Below are 18,220 nucleotides of genomic sequence, written 5' to 3' on the forward strand. Positions count from 1 at the left end.
CGCATCCTCCCTATTTGGTAGTCACTGGCTCGAACTCCGGTCTAATCAAGAAGCGTGTTCTACGCACTGCTGCTCCTGCCCACCTGGCTACGGAGGCGCCCAGTGCAATGTGAAAACAGAGCCAACATATTCAAGCCACAGAACACATGTTGAAATGTCTTGATATGCATTATGTTCTATGTCCACAAAAAACACATTGTTATTTTATCAGTATTTAATATGTGAATTTTCTTGCTTTTTTGAATTGACCTCATAGTTACAGGAAGTCACTTTATGGCTCTGACCAAGAAGTCTGGGGAAAAAAATTATGGAAGCAAAGTAAATTTTTATTAAACCATATTTCCACATTTTTTTTAAAACCATACATTAAACTACAGTTTCATCTCTCCTACAGCTGCTAGAGAACCACTACCAGATAGGAAACAACACCCTATCTGGTAGTGTACTAACTTCTCAACATCTTTTAAATGCATAACTATACAGTTAAACTGAGTAAAAATAACTTATAATGCTGCAAAGTGATCTTAGTTGGAATCCTCAAGGGACTGTATTATCAGGCCTCCTCACCCCATATTACACCACACTCATTGCTCCACTGGTTATCCAGGGGGTTGTATTTCTTGGATTATGCTGATGACTTAAAGACTCATGCCAATCATGAGTATCTTTAAGTCATCAAAGCAAATGAAAATTCCCAAGTCACAGAAGACACCAGAAGACACACTAACCTCCACTATCCCATCAATATGCATCTCTGATTTGGGTCTCAGAAGAGAATAGCCAAGAGCAGACTGCTCTTGACTATTCTGGTTGAAGGTGATTTAGTTTTATTCAGAGACTCTATTGTCAGGGGGAAATGGGTAATATTTTTCGTAATAAAGATAGGTGGTCCAGAACCAGAGTGTGTTTGCCAGGAGCAACAATAGATGTTACCAACAGACTGTCAGATTTTAAGGGAGGTAAAGAGAGAATTATTATTCATGTGGGGACTAATGATATTAAACGTACACAACCTGACCATGTATTGGATAAATATAGAACTATGATGAAAAAATTCCACGGGTTAGGTCAGAATGCATGTGTGTCTACAATTCTGCCCAGACAAGATAGGAAGGATTATATGCTGAAAGCCTTGTGGATTAACTCAAGACTAGAGGGAATCTGCAGGGCTCCAGGGAGAAATTTTTATCAGTGTGACCCACATTTATAGGCAGAAGGAATCTATTTTGTAGAGATGGTATTCCTTTGAACAAAGGTGGTTCAAGAATTTTTGCCAGTATCATTGAGGCTGCCCTAAGGATTCAGGGCAACTGCTAGTTAGGGGGGAGAAGGGCAATTTCGATCCGTGTTTATCTGATGATACGGGTCAAAGTAATGCTTGTACTCACCCCATGAATTCTTGTTTGTTGGAAAAAAACAGCTGATGTTGATAAGATGTTCTGAGGGTAGCGATGTTTCAAATGAGGGGGAAGATAAAGCTTGAAATACAAACCTAAATAACTTCAAGGGGTGTGTCAGGGCAGTAAACTATAGAAGATTACTTAGTCTCAACTGTGTCTACAGTAATGTCGGCAGTGTTGTCAATAAAATGGCTGAATTTAAACTCCTGGTTAGGACAATTAATGCTGATATAACAGGGATAACAGAAATGTGGTGATCGGTAATAAGTTCCAATACGGTATGTATAATGTATTTAGGAAAGATAGGGAAGAGAGAAGGGGTGGAAGGGTGATGCTTCTTATCAAAAGCAGCCTGAGGATGAAAAGAGCTTTTGCTGAGTCTGAAGTTACATCTGCCAGCATAGAATCTGTGTAGTGTGAGTTAGTTGGAAGCAAAGGAACAATGAAAGTGGGAGTAATCTACAGACCAGAAGACTGAAGAATATGATGAGAGTCTTTACATGCAGATGGAATGGGCAAGCAAGCATGAAGTCATATTATGGTAACTTTAATCTTCCCCAGATTGACTGGAACAAGAGGGAGGGAAACTCACCATGGTGAAAAACCTTTTTAAATAAATTAGATGATTATTATTTGTACCAGAATGTTAGAGAAAGTACTAAGGGTGAGAATATTCTTGACCTCATCATTACTAATGGATCAGATAATGTATGCAAATACAACAGAGAAAAAAGCTAATCGGATCAGACCCTTGTGCAAGGGTCTGATCCGATTAGCTTTTTTGGGTGTGGGAAAGTCTTAGATAATCCAGCTGATGTGGATGAATTGAATTGGTACCTTGCATTGGTCTTTACTAACAAAAGGCCCTTCATGCTGAGAAGAGGCTGTGTGAGTGGGGCTGAGCCATATGAAATTAGTGATGTTGTAATTACAGATGACTGTTTATTAGAAAAACCTTTGAGCATAGAGGCAAGTAAGGCTCCTGGAGTTGATGGTATATGTCTTGTAGTTTTGAGGGTGAGTGCACTGAACCATTGAAGTTAATTATGAGGTATCTTTGGACTCGGGGGAGATTCCTTTGGATTGGAGAAGCACCAATGTATCGTCAATACATAAAATCAGTTCTAAGAATAAAGTTGGTAACTGCAGACCAATTAGTCTGACTTCAGTGGCAGGGAAAATCTTAGAGGCAGTGATTAAGAATGCAATGCAGGGACATTTAGATAAATATGACATTCTGAATAGCAACATGGTTTTGTTAAGGGAAAATCATGCTTAACTAACTTATTTGGCTATTTTGACACAGTTACTGAATTTAGCTGAACTTGAGCTGAATTTAGCTAACAATTTCAATGTTTATTTGGATTTTAGCTAAGCATGACATAGCCGAGTGATCAAGAGCAAGAGTGCAATAGCATGTGCCCTTTGAGTGGACTGGGATTCAAGCCCATGACCGCTAAATACAATTAATGTTTGTATTGATGATTTATTGTAAACTCCTCTGACCTGGTGGACATGCTGGAGTATAATCAAGAACATTTGACTACGCCTCTCATAAAAGGTTACTGTATAAGCTTGAACAGGTTGGGATTACTTTTAAGATTCTCAGATGGATTGCTGGGTGGTTGCAGGGCAGAAGGCAAAGGGTTGTGATTAATGGATATTCTTCAGAATGGTGTAACACCAGGAGTGGGGTCACTCAAGAATTGGTTCTAGAACCACTGTTGTTTCTCATTTTCATAAATGACATCAACAAAGGGATAGAAAGCATGATATCAAAATTTGCAGATGATGTTAAGATTGGCAGAGTCGTTAATGATCAGTCTCAAGCAGTGCTCCTTCAGGATGAATTGAACAGACTTCAAAGATGGTTGGAGAAGTGGCAGGTATGTTTTAATGCTGCTAAATGCAAGATCTTGCACTTCAGGAATAACAACCCATAAATAAATTATACACTTGGTGGGGTTGAATTAAAAATAGTGGAGGAGGAAAGGGATCTGGGAGTTGTACTTAATTAGTACTTCAAATTCATCAAATTTATTTACTATGTTCCTAGCATTAGTGCACTCGCAAGTATACATGCACCTGTCCTTACTCTTAGTTACCCTAACACACTCATGTATGGTTACTGTTTATGTAACAAATGACTATTTATTACAATAAACAGTAATTATTTTATGAAGCTAGAGTCAGGAACCATTTTATGGAACTAAACAGTTGTCTGAATAAAGAACTTTCAGTTACCATTCAATCAGTTCTCACCAAATGGAAATTGGTGAAATAATGAGCACTTCAACCTGCATGGAGTGCAATCTGCTATTAATTTCTTAAATAATTACAGATTATTCTCAGATGTTTTGTGGCACTTCCCATATCACTTCTTCAGTGAATGCAAAGACAGCAAAACTGGTAAATTATGGTGACTTCATTTACACAGAGTTGTTAATTTTATTACACATTTCTGACATGTTAATATTTAGCTGTTAGTTTAAATTGGAGATGTAAATTTAGTCACCATAATTTACCAGTACTGCTGTCTTTACAGTCACTGAAGAAGTGGTAAAGAAAGTACCACAAAACATCTAAGAATACCCCGTAATTCTTTAAGAAATTAAAGGCAGATTACTTACACTCCATGCCGGTTGAACTGCTCATTATTTCATCAATTTCCATTTCTTGGAAATATACCTATACTTGCACACCATGCCACTAACTGAATATTTAATTCTTACCAATATTTTTCAAAAGAAAATGAATAAATGTTGCAGCTATTTCATTTCTGTCTTGTGACATCAGTTCTACTGGAGGCTGACAGCCATCATCAATTATTAACACTTGCTCTCCTTGGTAATTACTATTATGAAACTGGAACTAAGATATATAAAAAAAAAATAATAATAATTAAAAAACACTTCAAACAATTTTTTGTATTTCAAACTAAAAAAATTAACTAACCTAATTTGATAGATAATATTCAATTTATACTGAAATTGTTCAATTATTGAACATTTCAGTATCAATTGAATGAATAGAAACCATGCATAGTTTTCAATAACTTGGATTCACAGTATGAGATACTGTATGAAAACTATGCTTAAATGAACTACAAAAGAAGACAAAAGAGTTATTGCAATGCTAATATATAGCAATAACATCATTCAGCCTTTCAAATGAAGAATTTACAAGCATTTATTCAAATTGTCTGATTTTATGTGGCTATGTAACAGAAGCATCATTATATAATATCTCATACTGTGAGTCAGTATGAGATATTGTATGAAAACTATGCAAACACAGCGTGGAAACCATGAAAACATCATTTACTTCTATCACATATGTATGTATAATATAATGGTTCAGAACTAACAGTACATCAGTTATGCATAATTTCTGTAGCTTCAGCCTTCTGTTCCAAAACTGCACAGAATTTTAAATTCTCACATTTTTTAACATCTCTCACATTGTTAAATCAAGTGACAGCTAGGTTGTCAGCTTCTATACCTAGGGTGCCTATCCAACAAGCAATGAGAAGAGTCTCTGAAATGGAACCATCCAAGAGATGGTACCCGACTGAGAATAAATAGCAATAAATAGAAAGTGCTATTTATTCAAAGTGCACAAGTAGAGCATCATTACACAACAACTCATACAGTGAAAGAATTCACAATGTAAGTTATCGCCTGCAAAATCTGTTTGCTTCTGTTACATAGTGACATACAACTATAGTACTAACAGTATGTTAATTGCATATAATTATAGGCTCAAAGTGCTTGCTCCAAAAACAGCTTAGAATTTGAAATTACCTTGAATAAAATTAGAAGTGATTTTGTCTGACTGCATTTACTCCAAAAGCTCAAGACTGAGAACTTGAGAAGTACATTGCTTAAGATGATTACCAATCCTATCCCACCAAGAACCACAATATTTTTCATTTTAAAGCTTCTATCAAAATAAGTACTGCTTTAATTTTCACTCTATCTGTTGGTCTTGTGTGTTATTGAGTATTCACTTTAGATGTCACTCACAGAATTTTGTTTGCTTTAAACATTTTAAAGCAGTTAACTCTTTTCCATAAAATCTTAAATTCCATAACTTGGTTTAACCCTCTAGTCATTCCATAGAACACTAGAATATTTAATAATTAACCTTAGTCTTAGATTAACTTAACTTTCAACCATACTATCTGAAAAGTATATGGATATGCCAGTTTTACACACAAGTCCCCGCCCTTCTCTTCCATCAGGAGAGATTGCTTCTACAGGGATGGGATACACTTAAATAGAAAGGGTGCAAGAATATTTGCTGATGCTATCAAGGCAGTGTTAGGTGGGTCGGAAAACTGCTAGCTTGGGGGATACAAAGACGAATAGATTAACAGTAGCCACTGGCAGAGGTGAAAGAGATTCTTGCACTGCTTCTATTGGAATGAGCAGAAGCCTGAAAAACAAGATTTAGGATATTTCAGAGACTGCTGGGAGTCATTGCGGTACAAGTAAACACATGGGTTGTGTTAGGGTAGCTAAGAATAGAAATAGGTGCATGTATACTTGCGTGTACACCAATGCTAGGAGTTTAGTAAATAAATTTGATGAATTTGAGGTATTGCTCAAAACATCAAAGGCAGATATTGTTGGGATATCAGAGACGTGGTGTCACACAGATATAAGGAATGCAGAACTGGAATTTGGGGAGTACAACGTCTACAGAAAGGATAGACTGGATAGGAAGGGAGGAGGGGTTATGCTATTAGTTAAGAAATACATAAAATCCAAGGAAGTGAAGCCAGTGGACATCGCTGGACAGTGCAGTGTCGAGTCAGTTTGGTGTGACATAAGCATTGGGAGATCAAAATTGAGAGTAGGAGTGCTATAGGCCTAATGACTCTGATGAGTATAATAAGAAACTGTACAGGGAAATAGAGTGGGCCAGTAAATCAGAGAGTCTTATAATGGGAGATTTTAATTTCCCAGATATTGACTGGAATTTGGGGGCTGGTCACTCACACACTAGCAAGACTTGTGGATTTATTGGATGATTGTTTTCTACATCAGCATGTTCGGGAGGCAACTAGAGGGAGGAATACTCTTGATTTGATTATCAGCAGTGATTCTTCATGCATTAAGAATCTGCAGATAAATGAACCCCTAGGTGGCAGTGATCACAGTGTGCTGAAGTGGGATTTACTCAAAGAGGTAACTACCATTAGGGGTAAAGGAAAGGGTTATTGCTTTCGTAAAGGCGACTACGATGGACTGAGAGAGTATTTAAATTCTATACAGTGGGACCAACTGATGATGTTACCAACAGCAAATGCAAAATGGGAAGCATTCAAAGAACTTATCTTGGAAGCTACTAGGCTTTACACACCAACTAAGAAATATTGTTCAAGGTTTAGGCCTAAATGGATGTCAGATGAACTGATGAGGCATATGGCAGAGAAGAAAAATGCATGGGATACATACAAATTAACACATGACACAGAAGCCTATGATAGATACAAGTTGATCTGTAACCAAGTTACAAAGGCGGCTAGGCAGGCGAAGGCAGATTACGAGAAATCTTTGGCAAAGGATGCAAAGAAAAACAGCAAAGAGTTCTTTACTTATGTAAACTCTAGAAGGAAGGGGATGAATCAGATTGGTCCACTTGATATCGATGGGTCAACTGTTGATGATCCTGCTCAGGTAGCTAACAAACTAAATGAATATTTTGCATCGACTTTCACACATGAGGAGTTATTTAGCGAGGGGAAAGCCAGAGGTGTATTCAACTCTAGCAGTAAGCTAGAGAATCTTGTAATAACTGAGAGTAAAGTGGAGGAGAAATTGTTGAAGATAAACACAAGAAAGGCACCCGGGGTGGATGGGATCTATCCAGTTATATTAAGGGAGGGAGAAGAGGAAGTAAGCAAACCCTTAGCCATAATTATGAGAGATTCCTTGGACTCAGGGGAGGTACCCACAGACTGGAGATGTGCAAATGTGACCCCAATTCACAAAGGAGGATCAAAGGCTGACACAAGTAATTATAGACCTGTGAGTTTAACTTCTGTTCCAGGAAAATTAATGGAGGCACTAGTTAAAGAAGCACTGCAGGATCATTTAGACAAGACTTCAGTTATAGCTCGGACACAGCATGGTTTTGTTAAGGGGAAGTCTTGCCTGACCAATTTGATTGGATACTATGATGCAGTCACAAAGGAACTGGATGCAGGGAATAACTTTGATATTATATACTTGGATCTTAGAAAGGCTTTTGATACTGTTGCACATGGAAGACTGCTGCACAAATTGGAGCAGTGTGACATTGGAGGCAAATTGCTGCTGTGGATAAAGGGGTGGCTGAGGGGAAGAAGAAGACAGAGAGTGGTAATCAATGGACACTGCTCGTCGTGGACTAATGTTATTAGTGGAGTCCCTCACCGTTCAGTATTTGGTCCATTATTGTTTTCTGTATTCATAAATGATATTGATGATGGTATATCAAGCTTAATGTCGAAGTTTGCAGACGATACAAAGGTAGGCAGGGTTGTCAAGGACACTACTGACACTATGCTGCTGCAACAGGATCTGGAAAGGTTGAGCAGATGGGCTGAGAGGTGGCAAATGAAGTTTAACATTGACAAATGTAAAGTACTACACATGGGAAACAGCAACCCCAGAGCAACGTATCAACTCTTGTGGTACTACACTGACAGTGGTAGAGAATGAAAGGGACCTGGGGGTGGTTGTGCAGGCAGATATGAAGTTCTCTGAGCAGTGCAGACGGGCTGCAAGAGTAGCTCATGGTGTATTGTCAATGATATATAGGAATTTTTCCAGCAGGGATAAGGAGGTGATTATTCCCTTGTATAAGGCAATGGTCAGGCCACACCTAGAGTACTGTATACAGGTCTGGAGGCCTCATTTCAAGAAGGATGTAGAGCTGCTGGAACGAGTACAGAGAAGGGCAACAAGATTAGTGAATGGAACAAAGGGGTGCTCTTACGAAGAAAGGCTTAAGTTTTGCAAATTACAGTGTCTGGAGACTATGCACCAGCGAGGTGATCTGATAGAGGTGTATAAAGCATTGAATGGTTTGAGCATGCTCAATGCTGATGGGATTCTTCCTCTCGCTCAGAATAATCACATGAGAGGGCATAAATTCAAATTGAGGAAAGACAGATGTAGGATAGACGTGCGGAAATTTGCCTTTAGCCAGCGAGTGGTTGGTTGGTGGAACACACTTCCATCCCTTGTCATGGAAGTTGATAGCCTAAATAAGTTTAAGGCTCTGCTGGACAGATATTTTGAATGAACAGAGAGGTGAAGTGGAAGTGGTTTTTTTTTTTTTTTTTTGGCTGATGCTGCATAAGCTTGCTTTCTTGCATCAAATGCCTCTACTAATGCTAATGCTAATGTTTGTTATTTGATTTTTAGGAGCATTAGCAACTAAGGCCATATTGCTCCGGGTAATGCGGTGGTCATTCCCTGACCTTTCCGCATCCTTCGTATTTGGTGGTGACGGGCTCAAACTCCGGTCTAATCAAGAAGCGTGTGCTATGCACTGCTGCTCCTTCCCACCTGGCTACGGAGGCGCCTTCTTCCATCAATGAACAGTAGACAGACTGCAGCAGATCTAGTCCTCCATAGGATGTCTTGGTCTGGCCTCACTCAACATTCCAGTTCATCCCATAGGTGTTCCATAGGTTTCACATCAGGACTCTGGGCCAGTCATTCCAACTTTGGTACATTCATGTCTATGAACCATTCTTAAGCAGCACCTGCAGTATGGCAAGGAGAGTTCTCTTATATAGAAACAAATAAGGGTCTATAAGAAAGAACTGCCATATCATAGGGAGCATGGAATTATCCAAAATGTTAAAGTAGGCTCCAGCATTCACGGTTTACTGAACTAGGGAAGCCAAGATAAACAGCTAAACACCATAACCCCACCTCCTCCAAACTTCATTGTTGGCATAATGAACTGGAACACGAGATGTTCTCAGACATCCTCCACCCACACCTGCCCATCTGATTGAAATGGGGAGTAAGATTAGTCATTCCATAGAACGCATTGTCCCTTCTCTACAGATCAATTATGATAGGAGAGACTGCTGATAGTCTGTACCCTCCAGTCATGTGGAGTGGGCTTCCTTGTTCTTTCTGTGTACTGTTGGACAGTGGTGATACCATCACATTTCTTCCATTTCATCATAACATCACTAATCATTAACTTTGGATGTCAACAAACTATCAGCAATGTGACATCTGACAATAACATCCTACTTGAAATCGGTCAGCTTAGCTCTACATGTCATGAGGAGAACAACTAAATTGTGTGGCTCATATGCCCTCCTTAAATACGCTGATCTGAGTCACTTGTTTATTTGGAAAGGTTCCATGGACTATGTAAACTAGGCTTCCTAGAACAACAAACTGGATTTATATTTTTTTGAAGGTATTGTATATATAGCTGAATAATCAGACTGTGTTGTAAGAACAGCAATGCACAATCACTGAAGTACCATGAAACAGCTGAGAATTATCTGCAATCCCTTTAAGAAATTAAAGACAGAGGAGTTTCATTATGGCAACCATCTATTCAAAATAATCTTTACAAACTGCACATTTCTTGATTACTACTGCTCACATTATTAATCCTGTGCATTGTGATTTAATATAAAATATCTGGCCCATCCTGGCTATTAATAGCAGTATACTTGTATAATGGTATAATAAAGTAATATAAAATACTAATTTCTGTTTAAAAAATCTACTGTCTATACATTTAAAAAAAAATTGCAGCAAATTTAAATGATGCAAAGCACATAATATGATATGCACATTATTTCATTAGATTAAGCTTTACCTTTGTTGATGGGCATAACCGGAATGTTGTCAAGCGTGTAGTAAAAAACTTCAACATAGATTCCTTAATAGTTAATTGCTGAAAGTAGAAATAAAATTTTTTTAGAATAATGCTGCTGGACATTATAGTTCTGCTGGTTACACTGCAAGCTGTCTCAAAAAGTTCAAGATTTTTTTTTTTAATCATTATTATTATTGCAGACATTCAACTGAATTCATTAACAGAACAAACTAGATTTTGTTAAAGGTCCAACACAGCCAAGTGGTCAAACTTGAGCTGACCGTAGTTCAAGCCCATATGACTGCACTGCTAAATATAGTTAATGACTGTATTCATTGTTTGTTGATGTGCAAGAATGAGAAAGAAACAACCAAATGTAAAATTTTACTTGAAGACAGGCAAAAATGCAAATGAGATTCATAACCAGATGCTTTTAAATTACAACAAAGTAGCTTCATCACATTCAGTTACATTTGAGTGGTGGTCATTTTCATTGAAGAAAGCCAATCGATATTGTAGAGAGATGTACAAGGAGGTTGTTTCTACAAAAAGACTGCTCCCATAATATATATATATATATATATATATATATATATAGAAAAAAAGTTTCCCCTCCCAGTGATAATGTAACACTGCAATATAGTGGTATCCATTCAACAGCTTTTGGCAGAAAAACACAGCTTTCTCTATAAAATTCAGCAAAACAGGCAATAATTAATGTGGGGAGACTAATTTGATGGAAAAAATGCTAACATCTAGTATTCTTTTTTATGTAGTCAGTCTTGAAACTTTTGAGACATATTATAATACAATACATATCCCTCAAAGAAATATATTTCTTTGAGGATATGTTTCTTAAGTACCAATTTGCTACACACACACACACACACACACACACACACACACCCCCCGGCATCCCCCTCCCCCCATACTTCTCCTTCAACCCATGCACGGTACTAAGTACAATAGGTTTTGATACCTTTCGTGTTTGGGGTTTCATAAAAACACACACACACACACACACACACACACACACACACACACACTATAAAAATTTTAAAAATTACTTTAATTTCAATAATACAGTTAAAAGCACTTGTGTAGATCAGTTATCAGAACTGAGTTTCAAATAAATAGAGTAAAAGGCATTAGATGGAATGAATACTCAATTTATTAAAAACTTGACACTTGAGTGCATGTTTTTTTTTGTATGCAATTTTATATAGTTTATCAAGATACTAAAGTAGAAATTAGAGAAAAAAAACTCAAACCTATTTCCTGCCAAAAGGCATGCTCAATATACTGAATAATACTGCATTCTTATCAATGTTTCAGATCCAACTTTGGGTATCCATTATCAAGGAAAAGTAGAGAAGGCATCAGGTAACATTATTTCTTTGCATAAGATAATGGAAAGACCACACTTGGACTATATATTCCTAAAACGTTTAGAAGATATGGACTACAAAGCTTGGTAATCAGATACCTTGGGGGGGGGAGCCTGTGACTGAAATGTATAGCACCTTTGAAGGAGATGAACAGAGAACGAGACATGAAACAGTAAAGCCAGATTTCATGAGTTTGTTTTCAGACTGTGTTGTAGAACAATGGAATAAATTACCTCTCAAGGTGGAGAATGTTTGGTAAAGTTTTAACATATTAAGGCAGAGTTGTGTGATCACGCTTTGGTTGGAGGATGTCCAAAGGTATGGTAACGCATTCTAACCACACTGCATCCCACAACTGTCAGGCATTCAATAGTACTGAACCCAGGTGCCAAATGGACCATTCCACAACATCAAATACATTCCAATGGACTAAGACTAGACAGAATTGGTAGCCATGGGAGAACAGAGAACCAACCAGAATATTTGTTACATCAGTTCAACAGAGTTGCATCTCTGTGACATAGAGCACTGCCTTGTTGAAAGATGCTTTGGTTTCAGGAAGAGTTGTAAATGTTATTCATCAAACTAAGCAACCCATTTCCAGTCGTCCACTATGTAATGACTCCACTCCTGGAGGCCCATTTGCATGTAAGAGGCCAACTGTGTTAGTGTCCAACATATGATCCACATTCAAATGTGTTCATGCCACCACTGCATTGTATTGTGTGGTTAGTTGCTCTGCTGTAGCATGCCCATTCCACTGAGCAGCACACTGGATCCTCTTTTTGTCCCTTTGATTGATAGCATGTGGTTGACCTGCATATCTCTGGTTGGTAGTTCTTCCATAGTTGGCCACTCTTCATACACAAAAGATTGCTGTCATTGCATGTCTGAGCTACTCACCATTAGTAATCTGGCCTCAATGATCATACCTCATTGGACTTGTGTAGTTGACAGCTCATTCCCTACACATATCATCAATCTACTAAATGCCATAGCATCATGCTCTTCCTTTAGAAACAGTGTGCTACACTGTAGCACACTGTTTCTAAAGTGTAGCAGTAGCAGCAGACATTAAATTGTGGATGGGGTGCTCCTAATGTTGAGCTATCTCAGTATTACATACAGGGTGAGTCACAACTTTAAGTCAATTTCAAAGGCTCCAAAGGCTCATTTCAAAGGCCAATTCCAATGAAAAAGTCAAAGTGATTCATTTTTCAAATTGGAGCTATCATTATCTGAATGTTAAATTTCTGTAATGATAAAAGACTGGTGGCATAACATTATTTATTACTTATGTGCTCACATAAAATATTTATCAATGAATTTATAGTAACTGTTGATAATTGTTAAAAATTCCAGTAAACATTATAAACAAATATCCTCAGTCTGAGTACATGTCCTAACTTGTTTGTAAATTAAACATGTAGCTTGCTTCAATTGATGGGGGGAATTGTTGTCCTTTATACAGGTTTGGTTACTGGAATCTTCCTTTATACCAGATCTTTTGTGCACCCCACACAGATACAAATCTAAAGTGTTGAGGACCAGCAAATTCATTTGATTGACCAGGAAAGCAATGATTGCAATATACTTTTACTAATATACCTTTATGCTTTCAACAACACATGCCACCATGTATTGACAATGAAATTACGCCAATTTATTCAAATTATTCTTGACTTCAAATGTCCACAGCTCCATAACCAACGATATTCACAAATGAGTGAGGAGATGTATGAAGTTAAGAGATAGTCATTTTCAACATTTATTACTTAAGGTAGTTCCCGACTTTACAAGATAATTGGTTCCTAGTGCACACTTGTAAAGTGGGAATTTATTTTTTTATTATTTTTTATTATGTGAACCCCAAGCATGAGAGGTATTAGAACCTATAGTACTTGGTACCGTGCTTGGGTTGGAGGTTGAGAAGACGAAAGAAGATATTTGTTGACATTGGACTTGAACTTCTGTAGATTGTAATTTTCAGGAAATACGTATGAAGGAAGGTTGTTCTAGAAAACGGCAGTTGAATGAATAAACAAGGAAGATGAAAAGTTGGTTCTGTGGGTTTAAAGTTGGACAGTAAATGGATGTTGGCTGGTGGCGGCATGTTCAGACTGTTTTGAAAGAGAGAGCGGTAATTATAGAAGCCAATTCAGAAGAACAGTGCCCATGGAAGTATCTGTAGAAGAGGCATGCAGCAGAACCAGTACATCTATGAGAAAGCGAGTGGAGAGACTCTGTTAGAGATGAATCATTAATTAACCTAACTGCCCTTTTCTGAATGGAATCAAGAAGCCTGAGAGAGGTTTTGGGGGCACCACCCCAGATGTGGCAACAATATTCCATGGCAGGGTGGATTTGCGATTTATACAGAGTGAGCAGCTGTTTGGAAGAAAAGTAATGCTGAAAGCGAAAGAGAAAACCAAGTTTTTTAGATGCAGAGAAAGCAATATTTGTAATGTGCTTGTGCCAAGAGAGATTAGAAGTCAGGGTAATCCCCAAAAGAGATATACCATTTTGCTTAGAAATCGGAGTGTCACTAAAGATAAGCATAGGAGCAGAAGAATCCTTTTTGCGAGATATAAGACAAGACTGAGTTTTAGAACGGTTGAAATCAACTAAGTTGTCTTTGCCCCACTGGAGAATTACCTGAAGATCGGCATTTAAGGAATTGGTAGCAAAGTTTCGAGAAATTGAAGCTGATTGAGCAGGACAAGGTTTCTCAAAATGGAAAGTGGAATGCAACGTGCTATCATCGGCAAAACTATGGATAGGATTTCCAGTCAATGGAAGAATGTCATTAATATACAAGAGGAAAAGGGTGGGGGAAAGAACTGAACCTTGGGGGACACCGGCATTAGTGGAGAAGTTAGAAGACCGAGAGCCACCTACTATCACCCTCAGTGAGCGGTCAGAGAGAAAACTGGATAACCAATTACTAAAAACAGTTGGCAAACCATAAGATGGAAGCTTGTTTAGAAGACCTTTATGCCAAACACGATCAAAAGCCTTTGAGATGTCAAGAGCAACTACTTGTGTTTCACCGAACCTTTCCATTGAATTAGTCCATAAATGGGTAACATAAGCCAGAATATCACCAGTGGATCGACACTGACGGAATCCATGCTGGTGATCGTTGATCAGACGGAAGGTTTCTAGGTAGTTTAAGAGTTGGTGGTTAATTGATTTCTCCATTACTTTAGAAAGAGTAGAAATAATTGCAATGGGACGATAATTGGATGGGAGGGATTTGTCACCCTTTTTAAGAACTGGCTGGATATGAGCAAATTTCCAAGCAGAAGGAAAAACACCTTTGGAATAAGAAAGTGAAAAAAGGCGGCAAAGAATAGGAGTAAGTTCAGGAGCACAGGTTTTGAGAACAAGTGGAGAAATACCATCAGGACCTGGAGCTTTCTTAGCATCAAGATTCATCAAAATCCTTCTGATATTCTTTTGACGGAAGACCACAGGAGGCATTGAATGGAGCGTGTTGGGAATGGTGGGAGGTGTTTTACCAAGATCATTAATACATGAGCTGGAAGAAAAATGGGATGCTAGCAGGTAAGCTTTATCCTTGGCTGAAGTGACAACAGAACCATCTGGTTTGGACAGAGGTGGGAGCAGAGATGGGCAAAAGTTGCGGCCAATAGTTTTGGCAAGAGACCAGAATGCTCGGCTACCATTAGGGCAAGAAGCAAGTTTTCTACTCTTAGCCTGTTGAAACTCTAGTTTGGACTGATCAATAACTGCTTTACAATTGTTGCGAGCTTTGGTGTAGGCAGAAAATGAAACTGAAGAATTAGAAACAAGCCAATTACGATATGCAACATTCTTCTCTTGAACAGCCTTAGCATATTTATTGGAAAACCAAGGTTTAGATAAAGGACGAGAATTTAAAGTGGAGTGTGGGATAAAGGATTCCATTCCTGCAAGAATAATTTCACTGACATGATCTGAGCAAATGTTGACATCAGAAGTTTTGAAACAGTAATCCGACCAAGGAAAAGAAGAAAATAAGTCTCGCAGGTCATCCCATTTTGCATTCTTGTAATGCCAAACAACAGGAGGCTGCGAATAGCCATGAGATAAAGGTTCCATTGGAGAAGAGACAATCACCAAGTTGTGATCTGAAGTGCCGTAAGGACCTCTCACTTCGACAGTGTACTTAGATGGGTTGTTTGTGAGAAAAAGATCAAGCGTATTGGCTGTATGATTAGGATTGTCGGGTATTCTTGTAGGTAAATGAACAATCTGTGCTAGGTCATTAATAATTACAAAAGCCTCACCATCTCTACCTACTGGGTCGGTGTGACTAGAAAACGGAAGCCAGCTGGAGTTGTGAACATTAAAATCACCAAGGAAAATTACCTCACTGTTAGGAAAGTTGGACTGGAGAAAGTCAAGTTGCAAAGAGAGGAAGTCAAAGAGCTCCAAGTGATTAGTGGAGTTGGGAAAATGGTACAGACAACAGATGAATTTGACACAATGAGGTAGAGAGATTTTAAGCTAGAGAAGATCAAAGAGAGGAGATTCCAAATTGCCACGTCTCTGACAGGGAATATCAGAATGGACATATGCACAAGTACCACCTTTGAGGCGAAAGGAATCATACAGGGAATAATTTGGGCATCTGAGATGAGCAGTAGTTGAATCAACCGATAACTGAGATTCTGTCAGAAAAAGTACATGGGGTTTGGCAGACTGCAAGTGGAAATGGACATCGTTGAGATTAGAATTGAGACCACATATATTTGTGAAATGAATTAGGAAGTGCTTGGGAGGTTTAAATCTTTTTGCAGATAAGCTTACTCTATTAGTTTGACAATTCATGGTGTATTCAATAGTAAGAAAAGGTGAGTGCGACATGCTGTATGAAGTAATGAAATTTTTGGATATGGCGTACACATGGTAAGAATATACCCAGATCCTTGACATAACATGGCCTTGACAATGCTCCCCGCATACACACTACTCGGACTCCCTCAGTCACTATCTGGCAGAGTAGAGGTAGCAAGATTATACACTAGCTGATCCGGAAGCTTCTAGCGAGTTACCAATAGGTTTGGTCCGGTGCACTAACTAGCGGCCGGACTGCTAACACCGTTTTAGAGCTGTACCCTTGAAATGTAAGGAATATTGGATCTCGTCATGACATTCATCATAACCTCAAAAGTCATCAATCATACTGCATGATGGAAGAGATAGGGAAGGGTTGACCGCAACCTGTGCAAATGTATCCCCAATTCACAAAGGGGGATCGAAGGGTGACATGAGTAATTACAGACCAGTTAGTTTAACTTCTGTTCCGGTTAAAATTATGGAGTCACTGGTTAAAGATGAATTGGAGGATCATCTAGACAAGACTGCAGCAATAATTCAGACACAGCATGGGTTTGTTAAGGGAAAGTCTTGTCTGACAAATTTGATAGGATATTATGATGTGGTTACAAAGGAACTGGATGCAAAAAATAATTTTGATATCATATATTTGGATTTCAGGAAAGTTTTTGACACTGTTGCGCATGGAAGACTATTGTACAAATGGGAGCAGAATGGTATTAAGGGTAAGTTGCTACAATGGATAAAAGGATGGTAAGTGGGAGAAGACAGAGGGTGGTAATCAATGGGTGCGGCTCTTCATGGACTAATGTTATTAGTGGAGTCCCATAGGGTTTGGTGTTGGGTTCACTGTTGTTTTGTAAATTTATCAATGATATTGATGAAGGTATATTAGGCTTAATGTCGAAGTTTGCAGATGATACAAAGGTTGGCAGGGTTGTTAATGACAGTAATGGCAGTGTGCTACTGCAACAGGATCTAGATAATTTGGGCAGATGGGCTAAGAAGTGGCAACTGAAGTTTAACCTTGACAAATGCAAAGTACTGCATATGGGTAGAAGTAACCCCAGAGAAACGTACCAACTGTGTGGTACTACACTTAAGGTGGTAGAAAATGAAAAAGACCTGGGAGTAATTGTGCAGTCAGATATGAAGTTTTCTGAGCAATGCAGACAGGCTGTCAGGGCAGGTCATGGGGTTTTGTCAATGATATATAGGAATTTTGCTAGCAGGGAAAAGGAGGTGATTGTCCCTCTGTATAAGGCAATGGTCAGGCCACACCTTGAGTACTACGTACAGGTCTGGAGGCCTCATTTCAGGAAGGATGTAGATTTACTTGAGCGTGTACAGAGAAGGGCTACAAGATTGGTGAGGGGAATGAAGGGATCCTCTTACCAAGAGAGGCTTAAGTTCTGCAAATTGCAGTGGCTGGAGACTAGGCACCTGCACGGTGATCTCACTGAGGTGTATAAGGCCTTGAATGGGTTGAGCACGTTGAATTCTGATGGGATCCTTTCACTTGTTCAGATTACGAACCTAAGGGGGCATAAATTCAAATTAAGAAAGGACAGATGTAGAATAGATGTGCAGAAATTTGCCTTTAGCCAGCGGGTGGTTAATTTCTGGAATAAACTTCCATCTGTCATTGTGGAAGTTGATAGGTTGAATAAATTTAAGGAGGAACTGGACAGGCATTTGGAGGGAATGGTGTGATTTTTTTGATTTTTTTTGGCTGAT

At 38.6% G+C, this 18,220-nt stretch overlaps 1 protein-coding gene across 1 annotated transcript in view; it reads right to left on the bottom strand.

Annotated features, from left to right (window-relative positions):
* Positions 1-18,220, bottom strand: part of LOC150082305 (apoptosis-resistant E3 ubiquitin protein ligase 1) — a 254,272-nt gene that overhangs the window by 58,102 nt on the left and 177,950 nt on the right. The window contains exons 10-11 of the mRNA XM_090379226.1: positions 10,251-10,328; positions 4,133-4,271 (exon numbers count right to left, since the gene is read on the bottom strand). Coding sequence (XP_090235352.1) covers positions 4,133-4,271; positions 10,251-10,328 — 217 coding nt within the window. The remainder of the gene's footprint in view (positions 1-4,132; positions 4,272-10,250; positions 10,329-18,220) is intronic.

This window comes from Mastigoproctus giganteus, chromosome 8 (assembly GCF_048544385.1).
Source record: "Mastigoproctus giganteus isolate SK-2022 chromosome 8, ASM4854438v1, whole genome shotgun sequence".
NCBI classification, from domain to species: Eukaryota; Metazoa; Arthropoda; class Arachnida; order Uropygi; family Thelyphonidae; genus Mastigoproctus; species Mastigoproctus giganteus.